The sequence below is a fragment of the Ailuropoda melanoleuca genome, chromosome 3 (genome assembly GCF_002007445.2).
Source record: "Ailuropoda melanoleuca isolate Jingjing chromosome 3, ASM200744v2, whole genome shotgun sequence".
NCBI lineage: Eukaryota > Metazoa > Chordata > Mammalia > Carnivora > Ursidae > Ailuropoda > Ailuropoda melanoleuca.
Genome location: NC_048220.1, coordinates 54,207,659 through 54,225,262, shown reverse-complemented (window position 1 = coordinate 54,225,262; position 17,604 = coordinate 54,207,659). Strand labels below are relative to the sequence as shown.

General features: G+C 38.8%; 1 protein-coding gene across 1 annotated transcript in view; it reads right to left on the bottom strand.

Moving 5' to 3' along the window:
• JMY (junction mediating and regulatory protein, p53 cofactor) overlaps positions 1-17,604 on the bottom strand; it is a 92,441-nt gene that overhangs the window by 19,894 nt on the left and 54,943 nt on the right. The window contains 4 exon segments of the mRNA XM_034656416.1: positions 194-280; positions 2,560-2,747; positions 3,317-3,482; positions 16,733-16,902. Coding sequence (XP_034512307.1) covers positions 194-280; positions 2,560-2,747; positions 3,317-3,482; positions 16,733-16,902 — 611 coding nt within the window.

Sequence of the window (17,604 nt, the reverse complement as noted above, 5' to 3'; positions counted from 1 at the left end):
TATATATGTATATATATATATACATACATACACTATATGCACACATACTGAACTACGTACATTCCTATATACATAGAGAGAATTAATGCTAACATCTAGTTATTCACATTTTCTTATTCTCTATAAATCTCATTCACTTTGAGACATGTAAAAATCAAAGTTTTCTTCTAAGTCTTCCCAAGTCCAAACTTACTAGTTGTACTGTGTGATGGGTTCTATATTCATCTTCACTCCGAAGGCGCTGCTGGAACTTTTCATTGTGTTTTGCAATACAAATTTCCTATAAATACATAAAATGTGTTTTAATATAAATGAAACCTGAATGACTCGGAACACCACACCAGAGTTTATTTTATTGCTTTTAATTTTAATCTTAACATGTACCTACATAGCAAAATACCAAGGAGGCCGCCTCTGGTATTCACTGGAGTACTAAAGCAGCAGAAACCAAATCATGAGGATCTTTAAAAAGTATTAACTTCTGTAGAAATCCTTTTTTTTTTTTTTTGGATGGGGAGGGATACAACCAGAGAGAGAAGACGGTGTCCTTAGATAATCTCAAAGCTCTCTTTAAGCTCTGAAGTCTGTGGCCAAAAGATTCTAAGTCTTACTGTACTCTTTAAACTAGTCTGAATAAAAAAGGATATACAACTCTTGGCTGACAGTCTGTATTCTAAACTCTGATGGGTTAAAGAACATGATTTTGCCTGGAGTGGCTTAAACAGTAGTATGAATCTGTAGCTTATGGTCAGAGACTGAATGAGTGAAAAGAGATCTTAAAGATAAAAAAGTCAGAATGATTATTCCCATCACATGAAAATAAAAACATAATAAACTAGGAAATATGCGCCTCTTTACAAAACAATGCACTATCATCTGGCAACATTTTCGTGGCACCATGCTACAACTTCCTTTTCCCTCGGTCTTCCTAGAGAAGTCCTCCAGGTAAAAAGATGGCCATTAGTTTCCAACACTCTCAAAACTACCAAAAGATCACTCCTCTAACCAGAGAAAGTGACATCATGAATGATCTTTTAAGCCAGTGAACTACATTGTAAAGCAACTGTTTTGTCTTTTTCACCAACACTGGGTTGGCTCTATTGCCTAACAAGTACAGATCCTAAAATTAAACTGTTCAGGGCAGTCTCCAGGGGGATAACAAAGGTAGTACTTTATGTTTTAAGTAACCTGATATAGTGATACAATGACTCGGGCTTCTAAATCACACAGACCTCAGAAAGAATCCTACCTCTGCACCATAACTAGCTGCTTTTCCTTGGGTGATTTATTTAACTACCAGGAGCCTTAGTCCCCTTGATTACAAAGTAAGAATATAGGTCCCACGTCCCTTATTTTCAGATTTTAGAAAGGTGGTATATTGCATATACACTACCCAGTTAACTCTAGCAGGATGTGAAACAGCGCCCTATAAATAATACTAACATTTTTGCAATGAAATATATGAATAGTCCATGTAAGTGGGACTATGAAATGGACAACTTCCCTCTCAGCTCAGGTCTTGGTTTGTCACCCAACCAAGTATGAGAAAGCTTTTGATTTTTGGAGCTTTCTTGACTTCAGGCAAAAAGATTATGATCTCATTTGACTAGTGGTATCATTAAAGAAGGTAAAAATGCATAAAGAATAATGTTGTTCTATCTTTCTTCTTAGAAAGTCCAATCACAAAGCACAGACTTCAAGTACTCATGGCAGAGACCATCTTTGTTTTTTCAAGAGGGGAGGCAGGACATGATTTACTTACAGTCAGAACTACCCTTGGGTATGCAATTCTATTGTGGATGCTGGGTAAACCAAGTACCCTGTGACTGTGGGCGTGTTGACATAGAGACAAGAATTATAGGACAATGTTACATGGAGAGGTGTGTTTTTATCTTTTGTATCATACCGTTGATCTTTTTATCTTTCTTTTTAGGACTTAGTGTTTCTAGTTTCCTCTATTTCCAGCCATCTTTTGTCATTACTTCTTCCCCCTGCAGACCTGTCACCCTAGGTGGTAGGCTTGGAGGAATGGGGATAAATAAGGATGGGAGAGGACAAGACCATTGAGAGCCCCCGATTCTGTGTGATGTGAAGGGTTGCAGCAGATCTGAGGCTGCTGGTATAAACGGGCAGATTCTCCAGGGGTGACTTTCCTTCTCAGATTTAGATTAATATATTAATTCCTTCAAGACTGAGGTCAGAAGCAAGACTTCCTTGTGCAACAGCACTGGCCTCCTTAAATAATAAGGACCCAGGAATTGCATTACATGGGCTCCTGCAGTCATGCCCTTCAGCAGAGTCACCTTCAGGGTGCCGCCACCACCGGTGAACAGGCCATCATCACTGGCTGTTCTAATGTGTTTAACAGGGCAGCTCTCGGAAAACTATAAAACGTTAATGGCCTGAGTGTTGAGAGGAGGTAACTCTCACTTAGTTTTAAAACGTGTAAGCATTAGTGACAAACTGGGTTAGAATTATTAGATCTGTGTCAAGGACTAAGTAATGACTAAAAGCAAGATCTAAAATTCAGGCTGTCTATTCAATAAATACCTATTATACCTTTTTATTTCTGAGGTAGGCTTTCTTGGCTGAAACCCGTCCACGTCTTGCTTCCAGCTGGCGTGCTTTCTGCTGAAGTTTCTGTAGCTCTTCCCTCTGTAAGTGCACGGACGCTGCCATCTCCTCCTTCTCCAGCATGGCCTCCATGCTTTCGTAAGTGTCATAGTAAACCACTTCATCTCGCTTTTCTAGAACAGGACAGCAACAAGGGGTAGTGGTTAAGGGCATGGGCTATGGACCCAGAAAGAACAAGGTTCTAATCCACTTATTGGCTCTGTAACCTCAGGCAACCCCCCCACCTTTTTTGAAATTAAGACTCAGTTTGATCCTTGTACATACGTGTTTTCTTTTTTTTCTTTCAGTAAGCTCTACATCCAGCATGGGGCTTGAACTCATGACCTCTTGAGCCTCTCTGTAAATAGTGATTATTGGGAAATACACCTTCTAGGGTGAGTGTGTGCAGAAAGTGCTTAGCAGTGTCTGGCATACTGTTAAGTGCTCAAAAAATGTTAAGCATCTTCCCTAAAATTCAAATTTTTCTGGCTGAAACAACCTAACGAAGTGAGCATTTTATGTAAGTAATAACAGAGTTGCACTGCTGAGTCTACTTAACGACTTGAGTTTAGGAGCTCCTCTAACAAGTTTTATGTTAAGACTTTTTTAGTCTCAACAGTTTCAAGAGACATAGCTGACAAATACATATATATTTTATGTATTCAATTTTTTCTGGATTTACGTGCTTGAATGCACACCATACCCGATATAAGTCTTTTGATGCTTTCCAATTGCGCTGTCAATAGTAACTCTTCACACTTCAGGATTTCAAACTGTACTTCATACAACTGAAGCTGCAGATCATAATAATCAGCTTCTAACTGATCCAATCGGGCTATGGCTTCTGTACCACCCTGCAAACTCTGCATCTGTGTGAAAATAAAATAAAAATATTTCTAGCTGGTAGGGACAAGAACAAAAAATCAAGTTATGATTAGAAATGAATACTAATCATACAGCATAAACCCATGAATCAACTGTTCCAAGAAAAAAAGAAGTGAAGATTTTTTAAAAGATAAGAAAAATATTAATAATTGAAACATACTGTTTTAGAAATAACTAGGCAAACACGGTAAATTAATTTATATTACAGCTCATGTTTAGAATCTATTATTCTAATTATTATGATATAAATATTAGAAGTGTCCTTTCCTCTCAAAAGTGGATGTGCTAAGTTATTCAGTTTTCCTTTCCATATACAAATGAGATTATATATGAATGAGTAAGATTAAGCCACAGTGGGATAGTTACAACCAAGGGATAAAAGTCTGGTTTCCCTAAACATCCAGAGCTGTGTTCTGCTCCATGGTCACTACCTGGCAAGGTTCTGGAATCTGGTGAGTGGGGAGCAAGGTGAGTGGGTGTGAGAACAACATGACAGAATTGATTTTCTAGAAACCCCTGCAATCTACTGATAACTACTTTAGTATCTTTAAGTAAAGGCACTCAGGATTCTAAATCCAACCTACAGTGGGACTCAGATTTCTAAGCATGTCTCATGAAGTGGTGATTGGTTTTACATGAAGTTTGCTTTGTTGGTTGATTGGGTTTTGGTCCTGCAAAGACAGGGAGAAGAGATTTTGCCAGGCGTTAGAAGGAAATTACCATCAGCAAAGTATGCTTCCGATATTAGTTCCCAACCCCATTAATTCCAGAGATTCCTATTTGGCTCTATGGAGAAACGTGGCAGTATGAAGGAGCTGACAGAATGGCTTTTCAGGAGTCTGTGAAGTACAAGCGCGTGATAGAGTAAAGCATGCCTCCCAGAACACTTCTTGTAAGAATATGGTGCTACCACTTTGGCAGTTTACAGGTTCATGCTGAGAAACTCCAGGACACCACTGGCCCACGTACCAGTGTGCCCTGGGGGAACTAGCTGCATTGGTGAGGAGGCCCTGGCCTCAACTGGCAATGCAGTGACTACCAAAGGGGTGGAAGAGGAAAAGAGGAAAATGAGGGAAATGTTTTGTGAGCTCATGTGAGGGGTCATCTGGGGCTCCCAGGATACTAAGGAGACACGTGGCTGGTACTCTTGGGACAGCTGTGGCAGCAAAGACAGTTCTGATTGTTGCAAAATAATCCGTTCTGTCTGGTGAGGTTGGTGAAACAAGTAAGCACACAGAGAGAGTATGTTTTGTAAGAGTCCAGCCTTTCCTTTACATTCTATATACCCAACACAGTCTTACCTAAAGATTAATTTATTTTTAGCACATAATTTCAAGTTCCTTTTAAATTGCAAGGCAACATGGGACACCTGGGTGGCTCAGTAGGTTAAGCATCTGCCATCGGCTCAAGTCATGATCTTGGGGTCCTGAGACTGAGCCTTGAGTCTGCTTCTCCCTCTCCCTCTGCCCCTCCCCCCAGCCATGCATGTGCTCACTCTCTCTCTCTCTCTCTCTCTCTCAAATAAATAAAATCTTAAAAAACCAAAACAAAACCCCGCAAAGCAATAGTTGGGCTGTGATCTAAATGTCCAATGGTACAATCAGGATAATTAAATACATTATTTAATAAATGTTATAAAAATATTATAAATATTTAATGAGTTATAAGCCAGAGATCCTATTGCATTAGCAAGTATTTCATGACTAACAAACAATACAGAACAAACCACGAGAGGGTTTCATTACAGTGGCTTGTAGAGGAGAATGTTGACAAAATGAAATCCTGCTGTTTTTGTCCTAAGTCATAAAACAGGAATCTAGGTGTGATTTCTTTCCTCAGACTCCCAGTCTTGCTTTAAATTATAAACATCCCTTTGCATATTGTCTTGGGTCTCTTTTCCAGCTCTGAGGACTACAGCTCCAGAAGCCATAATCTATAATCCTCTGTTATCAGCACCACACTTTCTGTGAGCACAGAAGGCTCTATTCTCTAGGTAGGGAATTATAATCGGTTAAGATAAAATCTTGGTATGAATCGGTCTAAAAACCTTCTCGTAAGATCAGTTCCAGTGACAATGTTCAGAGAGAGATCTGGGCTGTTAGTTCTACCGTCACTATCTTTAGTTCTGTCCAGCTGGAAAGAACCATTTATGTGCCATGTTCATAACACTCTGCTACGGCTTCCTGTAGCACTCTCTAAGTTTGACTCTCTTGTCTAATATTTTGGCTGAGGAAAAAATTTGAGAGCCCCCCTGTTGACGTACCTTTACACTGTCAGCCAATATCAAATACCAAACTGAGAAAGGATGGGGTGTTTCCTTAGAAGAAGTGACCTCCCCCCAATGTTCTGATTTACCGAGTTCTATTCAAAGCAAGGGAGTCCAGAGGTGGATCTGCCATGGTGAGGTTCAAAAAGGACAAGACCTCATCAGAGGCAGAGTGCAGACTAAGGATCTGCTGAATTCCAGCCTCTGAGAAAACAAACAATAGGGCAGCGGTGGGCATCAGGGCAAGTAAGAGGGTTGTAAGACTTCAGGAGAGAGGACTAAGCTAAGGAGAAAGGGATAAGAGATAAATCAGGGAAATCTGGAAAGGCAAAACTGTCCTCTGAGGTTTATTTAAACTTTAACAGTGAGGCAAAATCCTCAGTGAAAGACACGCAGAGATATGGGAAGGCTATGCTGCACCAAATCTCTTCCCTATATTTGTAATTTCCAGACTGATTTTTTCCTAGTACCTACTTCAGCTGACAGCCACAGAACTAAGGGAACGGGAATCCAGAGTGAAAGGAGTACTATTTCTGGACAATGGACCAGTGTAGAGAAAGTAGGGGCCACAGTTGGAGCACCTTCTTTATGCCTGAGAGCACCGCTGGGCAAGAAGGAAGCCTAGAAAGTAGGTTAAGTGCTCAAAGGTGACAATCGAATGCCAATGAAAACTTTGCACCTTGAAATTTCACTCAGCTCAACTTTCACCTTCTGAAAACACAAACTTAAAAGAAAAAAAAAAGGACCTATTTATATTTGAGGGAGCGAGTGCTTGCATGTGCATGCAAGAGGGCAAGAGGGCAAGAGCACGTGAGCCAGGGGAGGGGTGGGTGCTGCAAGCCCAGCAAGAGACTTGGTCCCACAAACCCGAGATCACAACCCAAGCCAAAAACGAGAGTTGGACGCTAAACTGAGTCACCCAGGCGCCCCCTCAATAAACAAACTTTTGATATCAGGATATCAAAACCCCGAAACAAACTGCTTCCCACTGTGACCCAGGTTAATACCAGCAATTTTGGAGCCTGATCCAATTCTCCCAATTCCTACAAGAATGGCCTTTCCACTAGACAAAAGTAGGGAGCAGCATTCTAGTAAGCATAGAAAAGGAAACAAAGCAAAATGTTTTTACAGTAAATCTAGGAAGAAAATTAAGCATCAATGAATATCCATACATCCATATAAGTACATCATCCACTACTGACCCCACTGATCATTCCCACCAGGCACATTAACAATGTAACGATTTTCTTGTGTACCCTATTTTGACGATAGAAAATCATGAAACCAGACAGAGTAATTTATACAAACTACTGCCCCTGTCCTGCCTTTCACCCTATTGTGCTAGAAAAACCTCATGACATGTGAGGGGCTATGAAAAATAAAGCTTTCAGAGTATCTGTGGGTGGAGTCATTCATTCAAGAAATATTCACTGGGCACTTGGTGCTGTTTAAATTACAGAGTATGGCAGTTAGCAATGAAGGAAGTGAGGGGTCAGAGTAGTCATGAAAACCATGCATAGCACAAGAGAAATAACATTAAAGGCAAGCTCAGCAAGCTCTCAATCAAGACTAGCCCTTTTATTATGTGGCAATGATAGTACATGAGAAATGGTAGCAGACAAACCTGAGTATAGAGTTTCTACCAATAACAGCTACACAAATATGGAGAATACACATGAACAGAAGGAATTACAGGGAATTCCACATTTCAGAAATCGTAGAAAACGGAAAAAAGCCATAATTTGATGTCAAAATCTAATCTCACAATCCATTTGTAGGAAGATATGATCTGAACTGACGTGAATCTCTATTTATTCTATTTAATATAAGTATGTTTCATTAGTGGAACAGTAACACTTGTCTGGAAGTTATATATCCTAAATTATCTAAAATCGGAAAAACTTAGAATTCTAAAACAGATCTGGGGGCGCCTGCATGGTTCAGTTGGTTAAGCATCTGCCTTTGGCTCAGGTCATAATCCCAGGGTCCTGTCAGCATAGGGGACCTTTCCCCCACCCGGCCCAACTCATACTCTCTCACGCGCACTCTCTCTCAAATAAATAAAATCTTAAAAAAATAAATCGATCGATCTGACCTCAGGGGTTTCAGATAATGGCTTATAGGCTTGGAGTACAAAGTGTTATATTCGAAAATTAAATGAGACAATATATAAAGCACTAAATATAGGACCTAAAAATTTAAAACTTTCCTATTTATTTTTTTGTAACCAGAATCAAAATATATTTAGATGGCTAAAACAGAATTTGATAAGTAATATAAATTAGAACTTTTAGAGTGGAACCTAGCTTTTTGTACTTAGAGACTTTGAAATTTCTACCATGCAGATATGGAACAGATTCTATTAATAAAATAAAAATTAAAAAGCAGCCTCTCTGCCTGGACAAGCACCCCAGCTGCCCTGCCTCTGTTCAGACCGTGTCCACCACATCAAAGCTCCTTACTGTTGAAACTTTTTGGCAAGGCCCATTTGAAATGCCAACTAACTGTCTTATGCATGGGAATTACATTTTTCCCATCTTTGTATTCCCTTCCTTGATATTTGCATAATAATGTCTAATATTTATTGCACTCTTACTCTACATGCCAGGCATTATGCTAAATGCTTTATAACACTAACCAATGGAAACATAACTTTCCTAAAAAGTATATACTAATCTTAATTTGTAGGCAGGTTAACTAATTTACCCAAGATTACATAAGTTAATAAGTTTGCAGAATGAGGATCTACATTATTCTAATATAGTAGCCACAAGCTCCATATGGCTATTTAAATACAGATTCAATTAAAATTCCGTTCCTGTCACACAAATCACATTTCACGAATTCAATAGGTGTCTGGATAGTAGGTATACTACAAGAAAGTGCAAATATAAAACACTTCCATTGTTGTATGAAGTTCTATTGAATAGCGCCGTCTAGATCCTAAGCTTATGTCCCTTACGGTGATGGCTTATGTAAAACTGACATGGGGGAATGTAACCTTAATCATACTTTAGCTATATGCTTTCAGGAGAAAGACAAAAGGGAAACCTGGGTGGCTCAGTTGGTTGAGCATCTGCCTTCAGCTCAGACCATGATCCCAGGGTCTTGGGATCGAGTGCCACATTGGGCTCCTTGCTCAATGGGAAGCCTGCTTCTACCTCTGCCTCTACCTACTGCCCCCCCCCCAATGCTTGTACTCTCTCTCTGACAATTAAATAAAAAAAACTTAAAAAAAAGAGAGAGAGAGAGAAAGACAAAAGTATGGATTGTAAGGAAGTAACCTCAGGATTGTTAGATATTCAGTTCAATATTCTGTTTATGTATGTTCATAAAGATGACCTCAAGGAATCTAAATGGTTTAAAAGGGGGGGCGGTGCCTTGGTGGACCAACTGGTTAAATGTCTGACTCCTGATCTCAGTTCAGGTCTTAATCAGGGTCCTGAGTTCAAGCCCCAAGCTGAAAGGATGGGTAATGGTTAAAATTCTCTGCTGAGGGGCGTCTGGGTGACACAGCGATTAAGTGTCTGCCTTCGGCTCAGGGCGTGATCCCGGCGTTATGGGATCGAGCCCCACATCGGGCTCCTCCGCTATGAGCCTGCTTCTTCCTCTCCCACTCCCCCTGCTTGCATTCCCTCTCTCGCTGGCTGTCTCTATCTCTGTCAAATAAATAAATAAAATCTTTAAAAAAAATTCTCTGCCGAGACAAGAAAGCACATTGATGTATTTTTAGAACCTTAAAGAAGGACTATCATCCAAATAGTTTCCTGGTTATTTCCCAGTTAACCAGAGAACATGGTTAATCAGAAGATAACAGCCAACATATTAAATGAGATGTGACTGTATTTTCTGATTTGTTTCATGCTAGCATCTTAATTTTGGTTATCTCCTATTTCAATTAATAACCACAAACAAAATCCCCTTATTCCATTAATGATCCTTACCTTAATAATAATTTTAACATATATGCTACTTCTAATCATGTGTGATTTTATATATTCTCATCCTGTTCAATGTTTTAAAATGTACCTGATGTAATCTGTAAATAATACAAATTTGAAAGTCAAACTGTACCTGCATAGCCAGACCGTGCTATTTATTATTTTTGAATGTGGACTGGAGGGGAGGGAGTATACTATTCAAAGAGTGAAATGAAGTAGCTGCAGCTAACTAAACTTACCCTGGGTTCTTTCAAAGGTACTGAGCCCAGAAAACACTGGTATTTTCAGTTTTTGATGGGAAATTTTCAACACCAGTGGCACTCTGGGATCAGAGGTGCAGTTATAGATGATTTGGGAACCTAAAAAATTTTGTGCAGAGCTGTGTGTACATGTGTATTTCTCTTAGTACAGGGCTCCTACCTTTCAAATTCTTAATGGGGCAAGAGTATGTGACCTAAAAAGGGTAGAAGAGTGACTACAATCAAGACCCAAGGAACATTTAAAAAGGAGACATACTCTTAAAAGAAAATTTAAAGAAGAAATTAAATTTTTTTAAGATTTATTTGAGAAAGAGTGCACGTGTGTTTGTGTGTGTGTGTGCGTGTAGAGGGGAGGCGAAGAGGGAAAGGCAGAAAGAATCTTAAGCAGACTCTGCACTGAGTGTGGAGCCGCCCCTGAAATCATGACCTGAGTTGAAACCAAGAGTCAGACACTTAACCAACTGTGCCACCCAGGTGCCCCACAGAAGTTAAAGAATTTAAAAGACAAACAGAATTTTGCTTATGTAGGTAAAATTTGTCAGAGTTAATTTGGAAATTGTGTTTCAAGTTCAGCACTATACTCATGGCAATTATTACTAAATATTTTTAATTTTTAAAGTATTTTATATTGTCACACCAGAAAGAAGTTTTCTGTTTTTAAAAAAACCCAAGACATAACATACTGACATTTTTTTAAAGAACAAAAGTTTCCCCATAATTTAAATCACAGAGTAGTACTGTATTATAAAGCTTTCACTGGGAAATCATTTGTTTGGGATGGGCTTAATAATGCATATTTGCTCTGTTTCTCACTGAGTAATGTGGTCACCTTAAATTAATGCTAATAAAACTGGTGCAGTACATCACAGATATACATAAAGCACAATACGTACATTATATACACTTGAGCATAAACCTTGTAAGAATGACTGATAGGTTTACCAAACCCTTTGAAGAATTCAAACACAATCCAGAACAGTAAGAAGCAGACTATTAAGGCAATGGGGTGGCCCCAGGGAAAATGGCCCCACAGATAATCATCCCAGACTCTTGGGGCCCATTTTAGCCCAGCCCTATTTCTACCACCCTAGACCAACTCCAGTAAGAACAATGTTCTTACAACAGCAAATAATCAGAAATCTTACCCTCAAGCATTTCTTTTAGGTACTCTGTAACTCAATGTCAGCTGGCTAGAGCAACAAAGCTGGTACATGGGATGAAGACAAAGAATGGTACTCTACTTTGCAGGCAATAAAAATGCTAGGATTAAAAAAAAAAACAAAACCTAACAAAAATGCTACAATTTTAAGTTTTAAAAGTTCTGGAACTTAAAAATTTAGACAGCTAGTCACATAAGGGAGAAAGCTAATCAGGGAAAGGACACTGCTGTAGAAATGCTTCAGGGGAACACAAATGGGACTGAAATGCTTGCAAAGAGATTTTGAATATAGTGTGGAAAAGTTCTAGGACAATACAAGTTACAATTTTACCTTTAACACTAGTAGCAAATAAAACCTGAGGGTAAAATTACAATTTAAAATCATTAACAACAAACTTTTTAGATCATAGCCATAATTATAAGTAGCTCATACTACTTTTTAAACAAGGGTTGATAAGCATATGCACTTTTTTTTTTTTTAAGATTTTTTTATTTATTTATTCGACAGAGATAGAGACAGCCAGCGAGAGAGGGAACACAAGCAGGGGGAGTGGGAGAGGAAGAAGCAGGCTCATAGCAGAGGAGCCTGATGTGGGGCTCGATCCCATAACGCCGGGATCACGCCCTGAGCCGAAGGCAGACGCTTAACCGCTGTGCCACCCAGGCGCCCCACCATATGCACTTTTAAAATGTCATTAAAGACTATCTAAGTCTACCTTCCAAGCCAAAAAAAATTTCATACAGTGAAAAAGTGGGGAAAATTTGTTTTCCCCTAGAGACTAAAATATACTACTGTCTGATACAGCCAGTGTTCTAAAAACCAGTATGGTCAATCCACAGAATGGGAGCAAATATTTTCAAATCATGCATCCCATACAAGAGTTCTATCCAGTGTATATAAAGAACTCTTTCAACTTAGTAATAATAATGATTAAAAAAAACCCCAATTTTAAAATGGGTATAAGATCTGAGCCGACATTTCTCCAAAGAAGTTAAGTGGCCAATAAGCACATGGAAAGATACTCAATACCACGAAGGTAATGCAAATCAAAACCACAAAGATATAACCACTTCACACTCACCAGCATGCTATAATTTAAAAGAGACAAATTTTAAGTATTAATGATGAGATGAAAGACGTGGAGAAATTCCAGCCATTATAGACTGCTGGTGGGAATGTAAATGATACAGCTGCTTTGGAAAACAGCCTGGCAGTTCTTCAAAAAGTTAAATAGCAGTTTGACTCCTACGTATATACCAAGATAAATGAAAAATCCTGCACATGAATGTTTACAGCAGCAATGTTCCTAATAGCTCCAGAGCCTAAATGTTCATCAACTAATTGACGAAGGCACAAAACGTGTAATTCATCATAGAATATTGTATCATTCTACAAAAAAACTAACTTAAACACTCATAAATGCTACAGCATGGATGAAATGTAAAAACATTATGCTAAGCATAAGTGTTTTTTAAAAAACCGACATATTTTAAGATTCCGTTCATATGAAATATCCAGGATAGCAAATTTATAGAAAGATTAATGGTCAGCTAGGAAAGTTCAGAGAGGAGATGGGGAATCACTGCTAATGGGGTCAGGTTTATTTCCAGGGTGATGAAAATGTTCTAAAGTTGATTGTGGTGATGACTGACTGCGTAATTCTGTTAGTATGCTGAACAGCACTGAATCTGTGTACCTTAAAATGAGTGAATGGTATGGTATTTTATCTGAGGTATAGTTCAGAGAATTTTTTTAATTGTATAGTGATTTTTTTATTTGAAGTATAGTTGGCAATGTCATGTTAGTTTCAGGTGTACACAAATTATGTCTTAACGTGGTTTAAAAAAACCAGTGTGGGCTACAAAGTACAATACGGGATACATTCCAAGACCCCCAGTGGATGCCTAAAACCACATATAGTACTAAAACCTATATATACTGTTTTTTCTATACATACATACCTATGATGAAGTATAATTTACAGATTAGGCACAGTAAGAGATTAAGAATAGCAATAAAATAAAACAATTGTAACACTATATTGTAAAAAAAATTATGTGAATGTGGTTCTCTCTCTCAAAACATCTTCTTGCACTGTGCTCTCTTCACCCATTCACCTGTGAGGCGAACGACAGGGACACTGTGATACAGTGTTGGCTACTCCAGACCTTCTTCTGGAAATGGATCAGGAGGAGGATCATTGCTTTAGGACCATAGTTGACTGTGGAAAGCAAAACCGTGGATAAAGGGGAACTCCACAACAAATCTAATCAATCAAATAATTTTATTTTAATCCTTCTGAGGTATAATTACTTTTTAAAAATAATTAACATAAATGCAGTTGCCTCACCCGCTTCATTCTCCTCTGCCCAATAAAAAGCCACACTTCTTGCCTCCTTTAACCAGCCTATTCAAGACGACCGCAGTACTATTTGAACAAAGGCAGAGCCCAACTACACTGAGGAGCCCGGGCGTGTGCAGTCTGGATCTGACCATCACCAACCTGCCTTTACGCAGTTCTTAACTACCCAGGAATGCCATGCAAACCTGAGTAGTTTTAAAAGCAGCAATATCAGATTTCCAAAACATAGATTTAACTTTTGCCAATTCCCTACTGCCTTCAACTTAAACCTCTTTTGTTACTGAGTGAAGGGTCTACATTCCTGGTATTTACACTCCTTTTTGAGAAATGCCTTCCCTTCTACTATGAGCAATGAAACACAGAAAAGCATGTGAGGAAATTGGCTGAAGATTTAAGAATGACTCTCCAGTCAATTCTCTATGAACTGATCAGAGTAATTATTTCATAAAAATAAATTTGATTGTGTTATTTCTTGATTAAAACCTTATAGTGGCTCCATCCTGTTTTTAGGGTGAAATTCAAACTCCATGGTAGGATGTAGAAGGCTAGCCCCAAATTTTGTTTACTTTTTCAACCTCATCTCTCACGACTCTTGTCCAGATAAGTAGGTTGATTCTTCCTCCCTGCCCCCTAGAGCTCCTGGAACTTAGTTCTCTTCACCTAGGACCCTCTGGTCAAAACTGAGTATTCCTGCAAGGGTCCACTTTGTATATAATGATACCTGCTTATCTCACAGCTTATTTTCACACTGCACATGTCTTGTCTGACCACGCTGTAAGAACTCTAAACACTATGTACGGCTGCATCTTATTTAAGCTTTAAAAAGTGTTAGGAGGAGATGCGGACACAAGGGGTATAAATCCTGTCTTTCTTTATCCCCATCATCCATTAAAATTGTTGGCCAAAAAAAATAACCAAACCAAACAAAAAAACCCACTTAATAAATTTTGTTGAATAAATAACTGAGGAGGGACATTTGAGTTGGGGAGAATTCCAAAAGGCAGAAAGAGATGACATGAAAGGGAAGAGTTAAGTTTTGAGTCTGCAGTATCTTGAAGAACTAGGGCTTTAACAGAAAGGAAGATTTAAGAAGGCCTAGTAAGAGGAAATAAAGCAGTTTGGTTTTAGGCATATTTCACACACAGAGTATCAGCCAAAAAAAGTGACTTCATATTTTTTCAAAAATGCCTTAATGAAATAATGTATGACATAATAAATTGTTAATTATCTCAAATGAAAACAAGGGGAAACAACCCAAAATTTATATCATGTTTCAAATATTTTTTCCGTCTCTGAAATATTTTTTAACTCGGTACAAAAGTCAAACTGAATAGTTGGGCCTAAATCATAAAGTCTTACTATATACAATCTAGAACACCCTTTTAGGTTCATCCCTAATGCCAGCTTTAATCTTCATTCACTTTTAAAACTAGAGTTGACCCTTAACAACATGGAGATTTGCTGCTTCTAATACTTAGAAAACCTATCAGCAAAAGACCAATGTAGATATTTGAGTACCCTTTCATAAAATGCAATCTGTTCTGGCCCAATTTAATAATAAAACATAAAATGTTTAACAGCATTTAAAAATAATGGCCTGGGAAGTAATAAAGAACAGTATACATCTAACAGTTTCAATATCTTCACCAAGACCTGGGCATCAATGCTATATTCCCGGTTGCACTGGGCAGTATGAGTATGGATACTAAAACCATTGATAAGCAGGATGACGATGAAAAAAAGTGGTTATGACTGGGGTTTTTTTTGTTTTTGTTTTTTTAAAGATTTTATTTATCTGAGAGGGACGCCTGGGTGGCTCAGATGGTTAAGCGTCTGCCTTCGGCTCAGGTCATGATCCCAGGGTCCTGGGATCGAGCCCCACGTCGGGCTCCACAGGGAGCCCGCTTCTCCCTCTCCCTCTGCAGTTCCCCCTGCTTGTGCTCTCTTGCTCTGTCAAATAAATAAATAAAATCTTTAAAAAAAAAAGATTTTATTTATCTGAGAGTGAGCGAGCGTGTACACATGTGAATGGGAGGGAAGGAGGGAGAGAATCCCATGCAGACTACATACTGAGTTCAACATGGGGCTCAATCCCACCACCATGAGACCATCAGCCAAAATCGAGAGCCAGATATCCAGATGACACCTGAAAAGTGGTTAGTTTTTTAAAAGATCATTTTAGATGTATTTTAAATGTTTATCAGATGTATTTTAAATGTTTAGATGTAGGGGCGCCTAGGTGGCACAGCGGTTAAGCGTCTGCCTTCGGCTCAGGGCGTGATCCCAGCATTATGGGATCGAGCCCCACATCAGGCTCCTTTGCTGTGAGCCTGCTTCTTCCTCTCCCACTCCCCCTGCTTGTGTTCCCTCTCTCGCTGGCTGTCTCTATCTCTGTCAAATAAATAAATAAAAATCTTTTTTAAAAAAAATAAATAAAAAAATAAATGTTTAGATGTATTTCAAATGTTTATCTTCAAGGATTTCTAAAACTAGTCTTTTTTGGAGGGGCATTCATGAAGAGGTTTTATTTTTTTTTATATATATATTTTAATGATTTTATTTATTTACTTGACAGAGAGAGAGAGACAGCCAGCGAGAGAGGGAACACAAGCAGGGGGAGTGGGAGAGGAAGAAGCAGGCTTCCAGCAGAGAAGCCTGATGCGGGGCTCTATCCCACAACGCCAGGATCACGCCCTGAGCAGAAGGTAGACGCTTAACAACTGAGCCACCCAGGTGCCCCTGAAGAGGTTTTAATGATGCACAGTCAAGAAAACCGGACCTCTGCTGAGGACCTCTCCCATTTTGTGTTCCAGTAGGAATAAAGTGGGAAGCTCCAAAAGGTAATGGTTTGAGTATAATATGATCAATTCTAAGAAGTTCTACTGCCTTAAGATTTTTCTATATTTCTCTGGGCACTGAAATTTTCTTAATAAAGCTATGAACCTTACAGCACAAAAAATTTTAAAGCCAACAAGGAAATTCTAATGTCAACCTCCTTTTTGTTTTAACAGTGAACTGCTGCCTACAGCCACACACTGTGATGCTGTAAGAGTACCTCATATGTCTACCTCCTCTATTAAGGGCAACTCCAAGGACAGGTTCCATCGGGACTGTTATCACCTACCGAGACAATGCAAAATGAACAACTGCCTGCAGTGTCAGAAAAATGCCAGTCTTGTACAAAGATAACAAACAAATCACAAATCTTTTTAAGTTTTATATGTATTTTTGATGGTTTTCATTACCTCTTCTTTTAGTGCATGTTTCCTCTGTTCCAAACAGATCTCTTTTGCTCTCATCATCTGCAGAGTCTCCTTAGAAACTGCATACTGGAGTTTTTCCATACGTTCTGCAGCTGCTGCCCATGATGCTTTACCAAATTTCTTCTGATCTGCTCGCATTCGATCGTACACAGCTATTAATAATAATTTTTTAGAGACATTAAGACACAAAACAACTTGATACTAAAAATTTCAAAGTTTTAGATCTCACTCAACGCACACAAAAAGATAAACATGTAAGTCCTACTCCCTTAAGTTACCTATCTGGAACTCTAAAATATAACTCAACACATCTTAGATTCTATTATCTTCAATAAGAATCCTAAATAATCATCCTCAGAAATAACTTTGTGGAGATAAAAACCAAGTTGTCAGATTTTAAAACATTTATTTTTTTAAAAGATTTTATTTATTTATTTGAAAGAGAGAGCACAAGCAGGTGGAGTGGCAGGCAGAGGGAGAGGGAGCTGACTCCCCACTGAGCAGAGCCCAATGCCTTGATCCCAGGATCATGACCTGAGCCAAAGTCAGATGTTAACCAACTGAGACACTCAGGCGCCCCAGATTTCTAAAACTCTTAAAAAAAAATGTTCTTCCACATGTTTAGTGTTATTAAATTCAAAGGTTTTATTTATTTTTTAAAAAAAGATTTTATTTATTCATTTGTCAGAGAGCACAAGCAGCGTGAGCAGCAGGCAGAGGAAGAAGCAGGCTCCCTGCTGAACAAGGAGCCTGATAGGAGACTCAATCCCAGGACCCTGGGATCATGACCTGAGCTGAAGGCAGATGCTTAACCAACTGAGCCACCTAGGCATCCCTCAAAGGTTTTATACATA